The sequence below is a fragment of the Trachinotus anak genome, unplaced genomic scaffold, assembly GCF_046630095.1.
Source record: "Trachinotus anak isolate AG129_WGS33_773 ecotype Australia unplaced genomic scaffold, CSIRO_AGI_Tana_v1 ptg000012l, whole genome shotgun sequence".
NCBI lineage: Eukaryota > Metazoa > Chordata > Actinopteri > Carangiformes > Carangidae > Trachinotus > Trachinotus anak.
The window spans coordinates 20,680,076-20,697,712 of record NW_027273863.1 but is presented as its reverse complement, the minus strand read 5'-3'; the positions used below and the strand labels follow the sequence as shown (position 1 = coordinate 20,697,712).

The 17,637-nt window shown below is 39.6% G+C and overlaps 1 protein-coding gene across 3 annotated transcripts; it reads right to left on the bottom strand.

Annotated features, from left to right (window-relative positions):
- Window positions 1-5,411: 5,411 nt before the first annotated feature.
- LOC139629535 (ATP-sensitive inward rectifier potassium channel 10-like) lies at window positions 5,412-15,696 on the bottom strand. Of its 3 annotated transcripts, none has more exons than XM_071492205.1 (6): window positions 15,322-15,696; window positions 8,290-8,632; window positions 7,373-7,584; window positions 7,004-7,135; window positions 6,664-6,841; window positions 5,412-6,218 (listed from the first exon to the last, which is right to left on the bottom strand). In XM_071492205.1, exons 2-6 carry the CDS (start codon window positions 8,630-8,632, stop codon window positions 5,824-5,826), a joined length of 1,260 nt encoding a protein of 419 aa, XP_071348306.1. In that variant the 5' UTR covers window positions 15,322-15,696; the 3' UTR covers window positions 5,412-5,823. The 3 variants fall into 3 exon arrangements, with proteins under 3 accessions (XP_071348306.1, XP_071348309.1, XP_071348307.1); XM_071492208.1 differs by lacking the exon at window positions 15,322-15,696 and adding an exon at window positions 13,409-13,560 and having other exon boundaries at window positions 8,290-8,600; XM_071492206.1 differs by lacking the exon at window positions 15,322-15,696 and adding an exon at window positions 13,409-13,547 and having other exon boundaries at window positions 5,682-6,218.
- Window positions 15,697-17,637: the final 1,941 nt, after the last annotated feature.

Sequence of the window (17,637 nt, the reverse complement as noted above, 5' to 3'; positions counted from 1 at the left end):
TTGATTCACTACTTAGCACTGAATTTACTGTGCCCTCTGTAAGAAGTAGAAAAAGTAGGCCTATTTTTTCCAACTTCAAAAAATGACATAATATTTTGTTTTGGTTTTTATAAATGTTCTTTCTTTTGTAAGTAGAATGAGCACAATAATATTTTGAGCTGAACTCACCATAACAACATTAAAGATATTTAATTGATGATGTGATGGATTGCTTATTAAAAGTAATGACACAGAAATACCTTCTGGAAAGTGTCCATCACAGGGACAGAAACAAGTTAAATATTGAGTAACAATATTCTTTCTTTCATTTGCACAAAATACAGATGCTGCTTCTTCCATGTAATGCAACATCGCAACTATAGTCATTCCCACAACTACTGTCCCCCTGTGTGTATGGAATTAAATAACGACTGTCCAATAAAAAAATAAAAATGCACTGAGCAAAAAAGGGAAGTGAAATGAAGCAGTTTCACAACTTCTGCTAGACATACAGACACACACATTCACATGCTGCAGGGAAGATGATTTTAAGTTTGTAATAATATTTAACCCTTTATATACATTCTTTTCAATAATCATAAATAATTCATTCCCTTGGTGTTATCTCATTTGGTATTTTAAAGTTGTGCCTCTACATCTTGCCAAAAGTCAGACAAGTTTATGTTCAATAACTTTATTTTTAATATATGTACCTAAGACATGTGGGAAAGCAGTATTGATACTGACAGGATTGTTAGTCCCAATTTTTTCTCTTATACTGTACAAATAATTGCAGATTCTTCTTGGTACAGGTGATCTTTCCAACAGAAGTCACACTGTGAGGGTAGAGACAGAGGGTAGAGAGAACGACTTACGGTATTGGTTAGGTTGGACTAGGTTGGTCATTGCAACTGTCTTATGTCTTATTAGCCACATACAGTTGCATCTCAGCTGGCCAAATCATAAATTTGATTGTAATTTGTCTTGGGTTTACCAGGCTACATGTCTATCAAGGTCTACACTCATGGGGGAAGTGGTGCACCTGAAGCCATTTGGTTACTGCCAAAAATGCCAAAGGAAGAATAACCTAGGTACATTTCAGCACACAGTTTAACTATGACATTAACATTTAGCTAGTGTTAGCTAACAACTATCCATATCCAACTAATACAAACACATAAATTAATCTTATTTACAAGCTACAAGCAAGACAAAAATTTTATTGTCTTCACAAACTCGAACTCACACAGATCATTCAGCGGTTGAACTGATCAGGGATCAGATAAATGTTAAAGCAGCTCAGTGAGCCGATCTGCCCAAGATGCAAGTGAGAGGAAATGGGGTCTAAGAAGGAAGTGTAATAGTGCTTTGTATAAGCTGACGCTCACCTCCATTATGGCAAATAAACTGCTTTCATTACATGTATCATAAGACACACTGAACCATAGAGAGCAGGATAGTGGAAGGGAGAGAATCAGCAACTGCTAAAGAAACTAATATCTGAAAAGCATGTATACAACAGAAACACCAACTGGAAACTGGAAATGACTCTTCAGATTTTTTTAGCAGGTCAGTTGTAAAGCTTTTTCAGGGAATTAGAGTCCAAAGAAAATAGAGAACTTTTTAGAAACCTGGTGAAACTCTACATTCAACAACGAAAAACTATTACTTACTAAAACCATACCTCTGAATCAGCATCCCTATCTTTGATATGTTCAGCAGTTTTAATTGAATTCAGTCTGATTAGCAGGCCAAGAGTGATTACAGTATTTTAAAGACTTGATAGTATTCAAATTTGACAACTTTTAGGCCAACAAAGTCAAATAATCAGTTTAAGCATTTCAGTATAATTAAGCAGTTACAGATTACAGATTCAAACAGATGTGGTCTGATGAAAAGATGTATCAAAATTTAAGAAGTCAAGGATGCCTAATCCTCTAAATTCGTATCTTTAATAGCATGAAAGAAAGTTTATAAATATGTGGCTGGATTCATATCTTCATCAAAGTACAGATAATATTATATAATTCTGTGGCTGATCATAACTTTTGGGGAAAACCTAAATCATAGTGTATCAGTAATAACTGACTTAACTGTGCATCTCAGTATATATGAGTAAAAAATTGTATGGTTTTAGCATTTATAAGAATCGCTGCTAAACTAATTTACGAACACTACACTGAAAATTATATAGATTTTTCAATATTACATAATTTAAAAAATGATTTCAAACAAAACAATACCTATAGAAAAAAAAATTACTTTTTACCTTGTACGCGATGTGAATACAGAAGAGAAACAGCTAAGAGAAGCATGAGAGTCATCCTGTAAAATGTGCCACATGAGGAAGTGGTCTGACTATTTGTGCACTGCGCTAAATCATCTAGGAAATGAAGAAATAGAAATAACTAAGGCAGCAATCACCAGTTAACAGATATTTATTAGCAGCACATTCTGTTTATAGTTTGTGTTTGGTCCGATTATAACACTTTATTTTGATAATCCCCTTACAGAGAGTATTTGTAACATTTTTAACTGAGATGCAACAATTCAGCTTTTTCACTACCCCAACCCTAACCATTGACTGGTTTACTAATTGTTGATTAAATATTTGTACTTACATTGTTGAATATTACTTGGACATTAAAATGTTCAACAAAGATTAGAGAAATGTTAAAAATATTCTGTGAATTCACTGTAAGCGCACTATCCCAATAAAGTGTAGCCAATATTTTTTTTTAACTGTGCTCCAAAATTATGGAATACCCTACCAAGAGCTGTAAGAGACATGGGCTCTGTGAACACTTTTAAACAGCTGAAAAGTATGTATGTTCTCCCCATGTCTGTGTGGGCCCCCCCAAGTTACTCCAGCTTCCTCCCACAGTCCAAAGACATGCACATTAGGTTAAGTGGTGACTCTAAATTGCCCGTAGGTTTGTGAGTGAGTGTTTGTGTGGTTGTTCGTCTCTGTATGTCAGCCCTGCGATAGACTGGCATCCTGTCCAGGGTATACCCCGCCCTTGCCCAGTGTCAGCTTTCCAACCAGGAAAACTTTTCTAGTGAAAGACATGAAGCACAATATTTTGTTTTCAATTTTATGATAATTAGCTTTATTTAATCACTTTTTAGAGAGACCTGTCTCATTTGATCTCTCCAGCTGCACTTTAAACACTAGTAACACTCCACAGCTTGATGTTAAGTAAGAAAATGTTACAAATACATGCAATTTTCAAACATATTCATGTCCATCGCACTCATCTTTGCTTCATCTGTCATGTCTAACCATCATTGTCACACATTTCCCTCAGAATTATCAGTGACTTACAACATCACTTTCACATTGTCATTTCTCAGCACTCACCTCTGGTGTAGTCATCTTACTAGTCCTCTTCATGTCATTGCCGTCTAGAGTGAAAAATGGGGGGAAACAAAATACCTGTATTTCATTTGACAGTGTTAGAAACTGGAATATCACAGCGCCTTCTCCACAAAGTAAAATTACCAAATGGGCATTTACATCCAAGCATGTGCAGTAGTTGTTTGTGATTATCTAAAGACATTATCTCATTTGTCAGTTTGCTAAAAGCCACTGAGACAGAGAAGCAGCAATTCTAATTAGCTTTGTGGGTGGGCAGAAAGCTGTTTTAGTTTCTTCTAAGTGCTTAAAATTCAATGATATTCAATATGTAAGTGCTTCTAGTAGTATTAAACTTATCTTGCTAAGGTAAGGTCCCAAACATAGGTAGGCAGCTAACACTCCTAAGGTGCAAATGTACATCATGTACATAAAGTGCTAACAGTTTTAAAACTGCAGTAACAGTCATACACAGGAAATACTCAAACCCAAACCTCCAACCGAAAGAGATACAGTGTACAGAGCACCTTGAACACAGTATATTCACTCTGTTTGTCTACATTTTAGTTGTAGTGCTACATTAGTGTAACATAATCTCCAGTGATTTATTGTACATGCCTATGTATCTTTAAATTCAGTGGGCCGACTTCTGTCTTTCGCAACGGGAAAGATAAAAATATCATGAGAGCGTAGAGAGGAAGTGTAGGGTGGGGATTTTGTGAGATAATTGTCACTGGTGTTTTTACCGTAATGTGCACTGCCGAAACTCGAAGTCACATGACCTCTATAAATAAGATTGTATCTACTGTTGTACATGTGCATTATGTGTGTATTAAACATACATTTAAATGTATGTTAAAGGAGGTATAACAGAGGATTCTACCCTTATTTACCAAAGTGTCTGTGGGTGTTTCCTGCTGACTTTATCAAACCAAATTCATCACCCCCAGTCCCCTCTACCCTCCGTACATTGGAAAATGTACCCTCACACTGTCTCACACTTTTTTGTGTGGTTTTTCTCTTTGTGATTAGGTATTTAGTACTAAATAGTACTTTCAAAGGGAGTACTAAATTCTGTTTTGTGTCAACCCTCTCTCCTAAAAAATTATGTTTCTATCAAACTAAACTGCAACACCATCTGTGCTAAGTAGAATACATAATCACTGGCCGGTTTATGTTCAGATTCGATATATTATTTGAATCAATAACTTTTTTTGCATTTTTCTCAGTTGCTCAGGGACTATCTGGACTAGGTCAACCAAACTTTTATATAATAAACTTACACCTGTCTGCTAATTACCCATGCATTTAGAGATGATTACATGTGACTTATCACAACATTTATTTGAATGGAAGAATTCAGATTTTGCAACTGACCAGGGACAGTTGCATAAAATTTCACCATAAGCATTCTATTCTGAAAATATGCATTGTTCTACAATAATATTATAGTATTACTTATTTATACTATAATATTATGGTATTATTGATTTATTTGGTAATATTTATTAAGGAACAGTTATTGAACTTTGTTTAGCATAGTCTGTTTGGATATGGCTGCTTAGCTTGTCGCAACCTTCCCCATTTTATCAGCCATTAAAGAACATCCTGTTCTGGCTAGACACTGACACACAGTGATTCAAACTATGTTTTGATACAGCTTGTGAAAAAACTGCCATGCCACTGCCATGCCTCCAAAACAATCTTTTTTCTTTAGTGAATACAGCAGCAGATGTTTAATGTCTCTTTTATACGTCTGGTAAGGGTACGGTCTAACTGAGCATATGCAGTAAGTTTCTGATTGGAGGAATAAGACTTGTTGCAACCGTCCCCATTGGATATTTTGGTAGAAAACAAATGTATTGTCTGTGAATATTTCACTGTTAATTCAACCTATTTACGACTTGCCAAAGACGTTAACTACATATCCTCATTATGTTAATAAAAACATATTCTAGTTGCAATCATGTTTTGTACAAAAAGTATTCGCTGTTGCAGTTTAGTTGTATAGAAATAAACAAATTTTTAGGAGTGTTTTTAGGGTTGTTTGTTCTGTTTTGTTTAATTTTGTTTCATGTTATGTTTTACGTTTTGTTTTGATGTTTTTTTCTGTATGAATAAATAATCCATCCTATTATTTTTTTAGTTATAAAAGTATTTGTAAATGCGTACTCGCCACACAAATGTAAATAGAAGTGGCAGTTAAGTAGTGTTTTATGCCATCATATAATGCAGTCAAACCTGTGTAAAACATATTATTCCAGCAGATGTATGACAATGACACATCTTAAGTTGAGTCCTCAGTTGTCCATATTTGCTTTCTGCATCACTTGGTGCTACTGAGAACCAAATATCTTTCTATACAAGTTCAAAACAGTCTAAAAAGACAGTGTCCAAAGCCTTTTTGATATGATGTTTCAAAGATTAACTGCTGACACTGAACTTTGCAGTTCCCTGGGAGTTGCTCTCTCTGAAATGCTCCCTTTTGTTCACACGTTACTGATGCGAACACTGAGAGGAGTTTCTCTGACCCGGCCACGGTCCTCCCCTCGCTCTCTGTAGCTCTGCTCCAGACGAATCTTCTCTGGATCAGACACTTCAGGCACAGTCCCACCCCCGTTGCTCTGGTAGCCATGCTGGGGGCTGGATGATGTGAAGATGGGCGTGGTCTTGGTCTTGGCTACTTTGTCGAAGAAGGCAAAGTCCGCTACATATTTACCTGATGGGGAAAGGGAGACTACAGGGGGAAACTCATAGCCCCAGAGGATCTCATCAGGCAGGTAGGAGGTGCGGACCTGGCAGGTGGCGGAAGTCGGCTCCACTGTAGCGCTCATGATCACCAGCAGCTCAAAGTCAGCCAATTCTGGATCTGTCCAGCCCCCACCTGGTTGGTGAAAATGAGATGTGAAGAGGTGGCACACTGTTGATTTTTGACTACAAGTTGTGGTTATCATCCACACTTTCAGAGAGTCTCACCTCAAATTAACTCATGGCCCTGCACTCAGTTTTACCCATGAATAGGGCTTGAGAGAGAAGTTGAAATCCTGCATACTTTTTCACCTCTACACTCATTGCTACTCATTTTGTAAAGTGAGGATGCTTGTTGGAATGTGGGTTTCGGAAAGGTATAAAATTAGCTAAACCAAGCCCCGCCCCTGAGTTCTAATGTAAGAAAGAGAAGGGGTTTCCAAACACTGTTCAACAATCTCACAAGTACTTCATTTGAAGGATACTGACACCTTTAGTAAAAAGATTGCAAAGACAAAACACCTTTTACTTGTGATACTCTCACCACCCACTAAACTTCCTGCCCTCACCACCTAACGTACCCTTGGCTGCCCAGGCTCGCAGGGGGCTGTTGTCATCGATGACATGGTAGAAAGTGAGGGGCAGGATGAGGAAGGGGCTGTCGCTGGATGTGTCCACTTGAAAGGGCACGTTCCTCTGATCCAGACGAACTGTCTCGCCTTCCTTGGTCAGAGATGTCTGGAGCAGTTTTCCAGTCACCTGGAGAAAACAACGTGTTGTTTTTACTAGATTGAATAACCATTTGACAAATTGTTCATACACATGAACACCACACGTATCTGTCACCTATTTAACTTCCCTGTCAGTTTGTTTAGTCATCATCATCTATACTTATTTCTCTCTATATCCATACACATTTACCTGACAGCCGAGCAGGAGACTCTTGCGCATGTTGGCCACCCTGATCATCAGGCAGGGTCGGCCTTCGTGAGTTGACACCACAGCATGTTGACTAAACTTTACTGTCTCTCCTCGCTTTTTTGGCCGAGCAACCTGAGCAGAGAAAGCTTGTTGACCACTGGTTTCAGTTTGATGAGCTTTGATGAGATTCATGCAAGTGTCTTGAGCTCAACAAAAGAAACAGATGAATGCAGTACTGCAGGTCATTGCATACAGTTCTATGCAGTATGTATGATTATGAAAACTACATGGGTGTATAGTGTATGTACAGTATGAGGCAGTCCTCTCTTTTCACTTTAAAAAGAAATACAACCCTTTTTTATTGGCTACCTTGGCCAGGAAGGTACCAGTGATGAAGATCTCCATCAGCATGGTGAGGACCAGCTGGATGATGAGGAGGATGATGGCAGCTGGGCATTCTTCAGTTATGCACCGAAAACCATAGCCAATAGTTGTCTGGGACTCCAGGGAGAAGAGGAAAGCCCCAGTCAAGGTCTGCATCTGCATCACACAGGGTGTGTGGTTTGATGGGGGGTCGAACTCTGGAGAAACACATTGCAAAGGCAACAAAAGCTCATTCATGTTATTCTAAAATATGTTAACATAGTGGATTCTTTTTTTTTTTTTTTGCCATTTTTTAATTTCAATTCATTTTCGTCTGTATAAACAACCCCCCAGTAGGCAAGTGATATTACTTAAAAATACTTAAGAAAATTTAACTTCCCTTTTGGGAATTCTGTATTATAACAGTTTGTGTTATATATATATAAGTGATCTCACAACGCAGGAAACGTGACATTAGAAGAAGAGAAAGAGGAGCAGATCTTATTGAAGATATGAAATAATTTCCTGCTGTTACTAATTCTAATATATTGGGGTTAGATTAAGCTCAAGATTACGTTCAAGAGACACAGAAACACCTTCATCTACAGCTCTTTGAGCAAACTCTCTACAATCAGTTGTTGTCTTTTAGTCATTTGCTCCAGTTGACTCAAAATGAGCAACAGGCCTTTTGTGCTTTATGACAAAGTGTTTTGAAGTTTCTGGATGATTCAGTTACACGGTCGACTCCCAGTCTTTGCTTTCAGTTTGCATTGGAGTTCCTTTCTAGAGAAGAAATAGTCTTGTTTGAAGGGAGGTCTGTGGATCATCTAGACTGAGCCGAATTTTTTATTTTTTTTTTCTGGAAGGGACACATTAAACTGCACATTAACCTATGACATGTTTAAAGCCCCCTCCTCTCTCACCCAGCAGGTCTCCGTGCACCAGCGCCACCAGGTACCACAGCACGCCAAACAGGAACCACGTCCCTGCAAATGTGGCCGTGAACAGGAAGAACTTGTACCGCCACTGCATGTCCAGAAACGTTGTCCAGAGGTCACGCATGTACAGAGCACTCCGCCCACTGACGTGCTCGATTCGAACGTTACTACGCCCATCTTTGGACAGGACGCGCCTCCTCTTCCTCAGAGTCCCGCCCCCACCGGAGAGGCCACCCAGCAACGGTTTTAAAACGTCTGTCTGTGTCTGGGAGTGGCAAACCTTTTGGGGGGAGGAGCTACGAGAGGAAGGAGGTGTGGCGGACGTCATCTGGTGAATAACAAAAATGAGTGAAGTCATTTCTCAGATATTTTTTTTTAAACAACTAATGTTATTAATAGGCTCATTACCACTACCAAGGAGGTTGGGTTTGTTTGTTTGTTTGTTTGTTTGTTTGTGTTACGCAAAAAGTACTGAACCGATTTGTACCAAAATAGCATGATGGGGCATGGGCCTGGGAAGAACCCATTTAATTTTGTGCTGATTCAGTTAAAGGGTCCGCATCCAGGAATTTTTTTTTTTTCATCAATTTCTCAGGAAATACTGTATGGATCTCGATGTAAAAAAAATCTGACATACTAATGGTGTTGAGATTTATGACTTTGTCCAATTTGGTGCAGATCCAGATAATAATCTGAATCTGACAGACACGAGTTGCACTGTTTGGCCTTGGCAGAGGTATGCAAATTAGTTTGGGTTGGACTGGGAGAGCTTTACTTAAAATTACTGAAAAAAAAGTTGGATAAATGGATAAATCTTATAACATTCACAACATCAGTACAATCTGATAATGACTATGCTGACTTTCCATATTGCTCAGGGAAAGATAGAAACTTCCCATAATGACTGAATACTTTGGTAATTTCCCCTGCAGCCACCTGCTTTCTTTCTCAGGGTAAATGATTGCGTAGAAACTATATACAAAATGAAATAAAACACCTAGCAGACAAGTTAATATCAAACTGTTACTTTAAATAACAAAGCATAAGTCAAAACACACCTTAAAGACTTTGCACACCCACGCAAGTGTCTCTGATAATACAATTTCTTCAGTTGAAATTTGGTGGAACTGAAGTGGGAGTTTCCTGTTTTTCAAACTCCCAAACACCAGATTATACTGTGGTTACAGTCAATGCAATAGTGTGGACTCCGCTGTCATAAATTGGCCCCTCTCACACTCTCATTACATCATTACTCGACTTGTGAGAATCCAGAAATAAATACTAAAAAAGTTGCGTTCCAGCAGGTATTTTCCCCAGGAATCTGGAGCAAATTTTGACAGTATTTCCTGTAATTTCACAACCAGGTATTCAGCCCTGGTGCATAGTCCCGAGAGGACGGATAACCATCCAATAGGTAAAACACTGCGTGGGTGTACTGTGTGTGTGGTTCTCAAACTTTTGGTTCATGTCATTTTTTTCATAAGTGTTTCTAAAGACTGCAGATGACTATTCAGGATTACACTCAGTGCCACTTTGTCAAGAGTCTGGAGTCATAAAATCAAAAGTGGTGGGTCAAATACAGCCACTGATTGTCAATAGAGGCAAACAAGCCCAAAAAATAGCTCTCCTCAAGTATTAATGTCTCCGTATACTTAAAACAAACTAGGTGGTGCTGTACAAACTGTACAAGGTCTGAAGGCAAAGTCTCTATAGCTGTTCCCACACTCAAAAGCAGGGTAAAAAACCCTGCCATCATAAAGCAGGGAAAGACTTTATAAATTGCTAAAAAAAAACAAACAAAAAAAATGAGTAATGATGCACAATCTCTCCTTAAGGGCAATGATGCAGTTGTACATTGATGACTGTGTGAAGAAAAGACAGCGTCAGGGCCGACGCTGTGACGCACACTGTGACTTTCTGTGAGATCGACCTCTGCTCTCTGCTCTCTGCTCTCTCCCTACTACTACGCTTCATTTTTCTAAATCTATTCATTAATCGTTACTGTCTTCTTCCACTCACTAGGTGTTAGACTCGTCTCACCTTCAGTTGTTACCCACACCTCTAAATTCTCTCTGTGTTAGGTACACATCTACTAAAATGAAACTCCTGGCCCAACGTCGGGTCCTGGGGCCGAGTCTGACCGATACACTTCCACATCTGGTCAGATTCCAGCTGTTATCCTCCAGTGTTGAGGATAATAGCCTAAAGATTTTCTGTGTGTGCTCCAGAATTGGTTCAGATGTGAAGGTAGTATCTGACAGTCATGCTCTATACAGACCAGCTTTGGGCCATGGCACCAGGCGTATTCCAGGCCATAAGAAAACAAGCATGTGGCCCAAGTATGGGTTGGATTTATTTTGCTATCTGCCCTTTATCCTAACCTAGCTCTGTAATCAGTGTTATAAAGAGTAGCTACGGTCTACAGCCTTTGGACAACTTCTGTTGTGAGTCAGTGTTATGCAAATAAAAATTGACCTGACTTTCCCACCTCTACACACCTAGCCCATTGTTGCGTGAAGCAGCTTGCTGTATTGGTTTTATTTTTGGTTTTGGAAATTCACAAATATTTCCTAGCCTCACAGTGTGGAAAAGGTGAGGGGGAAGTAGGTTTCTGACACTGTTCAAAGTGTTTGTGGGTCCTTATTTTGCCGTTAGTGGAGAGGCCGTGAAGAAACATTAAAAGGAGTGAGTGAAAGGAGTTAGCTATTGAGAAACCATCCTCTCATGGCAAATGGGATGCAATAATTCTAGACATGTCGAGTTTTGAAGCGGATTTCAACAGTTCTCTGTAGCTGTTAGAGGAAGAACAGGCATTTCCTCCTTGGTATCTGTGTGAAACACAAATATGAAGCAATTACCATGGGTATAAATGGGCTGTCTCTTTAGATTACACAACTAATAACAAGATGTCCTCTATTTTCTGGTATGGCACATTTTCTCAGAGCCTGTGGCCTTGCTGCAGCCTGTGAACTACTAGTTTGAGAACCACTCAACAGAACATGATGCATGAAACCAAAACCACAAGAAAAAAATAGCCACAAAGAATCGCTGAGGTGGGACCATAACAAGTATGCGTCAGACGTGAATAATGTTTGTGGGTCTTTCTAAAATTTCCCCCTGACTTTTGCTTCAGCACCTTTTTCAAGTACAAATTTGAATTTTTCCAATTCTTTAGTTTTGGCAGCATGTTAGCATTGTCACTCTGAGCCTGTTAGCACAATAGCCGTGCTAAAGAATTGTTAAAACGTTTCACAGGATAAAGGCCTTGAAGGGAAGTGTGAACCGCTACTATAAAAGAAGTTCCTATTCAGCTTAGACCTTCACAATCTTTAATGACGTATTTGGACAGAGAGGGGAACTGAAGTCATTTTTAACCCTGTTATCTGTGATATCTACAGGGCTGATTCTGAGTTGTTTCCACAAGACAAACCCCATGTATCATTGTATTAACATAGAATAAATCAACTGTGTTTCTAATGTGTCACTGTGGGACGTCTGCATGAATGTGTGCCCCTGTCCAGCCCTGTCACACACAGACAGACAGTTACTGTATCTCCACACACTTGACACGCTCACTTACGTCCAGCAGGGGAGAGGATAGCCCACAAAAGAGGATGATAAGGAGGAGGAAAGACAAAAGAAAGAAGAGTAGAATTAGGATGAAGATGTGCTGCATTAACCCAACAAACCGTCCACACAGACTCTCATTTGTGAGCCGAAGGAGAGAGGAGAAACTTGAATGAGTCAATTAAGGTAAAAAAAAAAAAAAAAAATCTAGATAAAGTTTTTTTTCTGTAAAAAGGCTTCACTGTTGATTCTAACCATAGAAGCCGAGTGTGGACAAAGAGTGAACTTCTGACTGGAAACTGGAGACGGCATTAAGAGTTTGGTAGGAAAAAGGCCAAAGTTGAGCTTTCTGAGTGCCCAGCTCAGGGCTTGTTTTTCAGCCTGGTACTCAGCTCTTCACTCAGGTGTTTTTTTTTTTTCTTTTTGCTGCTTTACACTGAATACGTGGCCAAAAGTATGTGGACACACCAAAATTACACTTGAATGTGATTGTTGAATGTCTTACTCCAGCCTCCACTGCTCTGTAGGCTGACTGCAGAGGTTTGATCCCATTCTGCTACAGAAGCACTGGTGAGGTTGAGCACTGATGTTACAGTGAGTACCCAGATCCTTTACCTAAATAACAGTACCAGCACAATGATGTAAGACACTTCTTCACGAGCAAAGGCCTGCATTCAAAATGTAAATATTATCAACAAAATGCACTAGAATTATAAAAAGTATTTATTCTGCAAATTGTTATATATTTTATTATTAGACCATTAATCAATGCTTAAATTGAAATTTATGTTGTAGCTGGTAGAGTTGGTTTTAAAAAACTTTATCTACTGTGGTTTAGTCCAGTGGTTCCCAACCTGGGGGTCGAGCCCCTTCCAAAGGGTCACAACATAAATCTGAGAGGTTGTGAGATGATTAGGAAAGCAACGAATGAAAACAATTTCAGCTACAAAAATTTATATTTGCGTTTTTGTCTTATCTCAAATTTTTTTGTTGTCAATGTTGATGTACTTTATTTAGGTAAATATACTTAATTACTTTCCACAAAAAAGACTTTGTCCACAGGCAGCGTCTCAGTTCATCCTAAAGACGTTGGGTGGCGTTGAGGTCAGGGCTCTGTGCAGACTCATCAATTTTTTTCACACAAAACGTAAATAATTTCTTTATGGACCTTGCTCAGCAAAAACATTATCCACACTTCCCGTATATTTTTGGCCATGTAGCATAAATTGAAATAGCTTCTCTGTAAAGCTGATCATGGATTATGTAATCAATCATCTTTAATTACATCACACATGTGTGATTATGCAAGGGAGAGCCCCTCAAAAGCTTCATAATCACAATGACGCCATTGAAAACTTCCCTCTCTCAACTCAGCATCACCCTCTCACTCAATCTCCTGTCATACACACACACACACACACACACACACACACACACACACGTCCTGGAGAAAACATAAATCCCACTACAGGCATATCAGATGAATAATAATGGAGTAAATGGGAGTAAATGAGAGTGAAAATATGTTTTGACCAACCTCTCCAGTAGGATGTATTCCATCTCCATGGCAACACGACAGCCTTACTGTACTGACCCGGCCTCAGCGAGCCGAATCCAAGAACTGAATCAAAACTTTTTCTTCTGCCAAACAAAAGAGCGCTCAATGTTTTCCTGATCTCCCTCTCTCTCCCTCTCCCCCTCTCTCTCTCTTTCTACTTTCCTCTTTCTCTCTCCTTCCTTCTCTCTCTCCTCTGTGTACACAGGAATGCTTTGTTAGGAGCAGAGATAAAAGAAACAAAAGACACCATTGACAAAAACGACTCTGTGCCCATCCATGTGTGTGTGTGTGTGTGTGTGTGATTATGTGAGAGTGGGATTGCAATTACATGTGTATCTCTGTGTATGTGTGTGCGTGAGTGAGTGTAGGTGTACATGTGTGATCTTGTATGTGTGTTTGTGCTTGAAAAAGAGTGTACAATTATATGTGCATTTGTGTGTGTGTGTGGGTGTGTGTGTGTGTGTGAGATGAGTGAAAGGGAAAAACGAGAGAACGGAAGAGAGGAAGGGAGAGAGAAAGAGATCTGTGACAAAAGGCCCTCGTTAGTATTCTGGAGTGAGGAGTAATCCCCCTCCATCTCTCCCTCTCTGTCTCCCCCTCACACACACACACACACACACACACACTTTTTCCTTTCTCTCCCCTCTTTTTTTCTTCTTACCTTCCTTAATCTCTGATTCTCTTCTTTTCCTTTTTTACCATCAAGTAACTTATTTATCGACATCAACAGAAGCACATAAAGCACCCAGATGAGAAGAAATTCAATTAAAAAGAGAAGAAACTTAATTTCACAATTTCTGTCACTTAATGTGGAAACATTCAAGTCAAACAGAAAATAATTCCCCAGCTTCCTCCTCCAGCTTCCATTTCCTCATTTCCTTTCCTTTTTCCTGCTGCTTTACTGATTTTCTGCTCTTCGTGACTCAGATTTCTTCCAAAAAGTGTAATAAATAGAATATAAAATATACAAAATAGAGCACTAATATAAGTTAGGAGAGTATAAGGAACCTCTTTATTGATTGATTGATTTAATTTCAATATCCTCAATCTTTCGAAATAAAATCACAGCAAAGACAGTGATTTCCATTGTTTTTCCCCAACATCTCAGTGACAAAATAATTTTTTATTTGTTGTCTTAGTGTCTTACTCTTTTACAGCAAGAGAACACTAAACCGTAAGATTTTTTTCTTTTTAATGCATAGCTTTTAAAGCTATGTGTTATTTTTAACCTTAAAGCATTTAAAGAACACATACCCTGTGCGTTTCAGCGGGATGACAGTAACCTATTTGTCAAACCCAATGCTCTGAATCAGATGCTCTGATTGGATGTGAACGCTGTGACCAGATATTTTAGTTTTCCATAAACTCGGCCTCGTCACATTTCTGTAAGGCCAGATATTTTCACATATGGAGGTGGATCCTTTGAAACTTTGAAACCAGCCAAACATTAAATAGCCTTTGAGGATTATTTAGAGAACTGCTTCAAGCTTAAACTTTGGTGCCGCGTACTGTCATATGTATTTGTGTGTTACAGATTTGCACGGACAACACTACACATGGGGAAAGTTGGCCAAATTAGAAATTCTTTAAATAGTTTGTAATATTTTTTTTTATTGCAATACAACAATTACCAGTGTAAATAATGCAATATAGATAAAGATGCATATATCAGTTGATAATAAATGAAACATACACACACATTTCCTTTCTGAATAGGTCATTTTACAGGGAGGAGCAAATGAGAAACTTTCCTGAAATGTATGAGAAATGCTAGGATTTTTCATTACTTAATTTAAGAAACAAATCAGTTTTGTTAACATTAACACAAATATTTTTTTATTTATTTATTTCAGTTATTTGCATTGCACTCCGCTGAGAAATAAATTGCTTACCTTTTCAGAGGGGATTGCAATCTAATTGACCCGTACAGAGAAGAGTTAGGAGCCCAGAGCCTCAGCTTTTCGTCCACATGTCTGCTTTGTTGTCATACGCATGCTCACAGGACACAACTGGGACTGTAAATCTGCAGGAAGAATAAGCTCAACAGTCTGCGTCCCTCCACGTTGATACACCATTAAGGAGAGTTATGGATACAGTCATTGGCTGATCGGGCTCCTGTTTCTGACCCAGAGCCCGGTCTCACTCCTCGCAAATTCTTCCCAAAGAGACAGGACTTGGCTTTATAAGAGGCATCTCTCTCTCTCTCTCTCACTTTTACTCTTTCCCTCTGTCCCTCTCTCTCCCTCACTCCTGAATTCCTGGTGTGTCCTGCTCAAGTCTGTGTAATTGCTGTAATAACTGATTGCCACTCCCCCCCCCCCCCCCCAGTCTCAATTCGCTATCACAATAACACAAGTGACAAATGCATCAGAATGGAGTCTCAAAAATAGGCCTGGAAGACTGGGGTTCAAAATATTGCTGTTATTTTTTTTCCAATCATGTTTTGCTGCATTAGTTGTTGCATCACTCTCTCACCTCCCAGCCAAGTGCATAAAAAGAGTGGTCACACACATGTTTGGGGCCTCACATGCACATTCTCCACAAAAGCCCTCTGGCACATGTGCACACACCAACAAACCACCCCCTGCAGCACACACACACACAGAAACACACACACAAACACTCTTTTAGGGGGATCCACAGAGCCCTCTATTCATAACGTCTTTGCCCGGCATTTGCTGTGTCCAAGAGCGTCTGTACGGAGCGTCCTGTTAAGCTCAAACACATAAAGGGGCACATCCGTGAGGTGAATACGACCCCTTACTCTGCCTCAGGAGAGGGTGACAAAGCATTATTTAATTGAAAGAGGGAGAGGTGGATGGACTTGATGAGGATCATTGGTCAAATGTGCTGAAGAGTCCCTGTGAGTGTGCCTAGTACAAAGGCCATTTACATTTTGGGGTATTTTGTATTGGTAAACAGTCCTGTCCCCACAGCACACTGATGGATGTTAGGAAGGATGGAGGCTTTTATTTTCACCTTCTTGCTGTTTGCTTCCATGTGGAGGTCGAGTTTAGCCAGAGAGCAGCATCCCTGCACCTGGAAGGGAAGGTGGCGCTTGCTGAATAGCACTTCGGTCGGTGGATGTGAACATGCACGAGAACATGGGGAGAACAAATGTCGGGGGCCTGTTGCACCAAGTCAAGTGAACAAAGAGGCTTGCACTTTGCATCACCTTGTGTCACCTCGCTTCCTCTGCTGAAGTTCCACTTAAAACACGCTGCGGCTCAGTGTCACACATTCTGAGTCTGCATGAGAGGAAATACCTTGCATGGCGAGAAGCAACGGTCTGCTCATATTTTTACCCAGAAAAGAAGACATAGAACAGTCAGCATCATGAGAAGGAAACGTAAACCAAACAAACCTTCCATTTTCACACATTGTGAGAGACTCTGCTCTGATAGGAAGATACATAAAAGATAAACCACACTAAACTTGCAAAAACTACGAATGCACTTAGTAGTAGGTCTTTATCTTTCTCTGATCAACACATTAGACAGAATACATAATACAATTGTTTTTATAGGCACCTGTGCCTGAAGCTTTACTGCTCAGTGACCTTTGTAGTTCCCCATTCAGAGCTGAGTAGGTGGTGACTGCTAAAAGATGCATGACAGCTATCAGCTTGGCATGTCCACATCTTCAGCAACAACACCCTGGCATGTAGCTAAGCAGATCTCCAGCTCTATTCATTTAATTGACGCTGTACTGCATTTAACCTATACAAAGGCACTAATTTAGGTGAGCAGGGTGACTGTGCATTTGCTGTCATGGCTCCATGGTCCTAACCTGCACCACTACTTCTGTTTTTTTCTTTTAAACATCAGCTAAAAACATCACGTTCAACAGGCCTTCAACTCACTCACATCTCATGGAAAACGCATCATCTTATCTAATTTATCTGGATTTACTTTTCACTGTGGAAGAGCTATACAACTAGTTACTATACGCTAGCAGTGATACTGAATGCGCATTCTTGCACTGAATATGAAGTCGACCGCAGCACCACTGCCACTGTCACACTGACTCTGTGGGGAAGCTGGGTCAGATGGTGTGTGAAGAGATGAGAGCGATCAGTCATGTTTGTTCCCTTTACTGTAGATCAGCTGCTGCCTGCAGTTCCCATTGACAGCACTTCCTGTAAGCATTGAATATATTGATTCATATTTGGTTGGTCAGTTCTTTAGAGGTGGAAAGCAGCTGAGTAC

Excerpts from the sequence above, each read along its gene's own strand:
- LOC139629535 (XM_071492205.1), bottom strand. The coding sequence starts at position 8,632 with ATGACGTCCGCCACACCTCCTTCCTCTCGTAGCTCCTCCCCCCAAAAG. Across the intron at positions 7,136-7,372 it reads CTGGTACCTTCCTGGCCAAG|GTTGCTCGGCCAAAAAAGCG; the intron begins GTAGCCAATAAA and ends TTCTCTGCTCAG. Across the intron at positions 6,842-7,003 it reads GTCTCCTGCTCGGCTGTCAG|GTGACTGGAAAACTGCTCCA; the intron begins GTAAATGTGTAT and ends TGTTTTCTCCAG.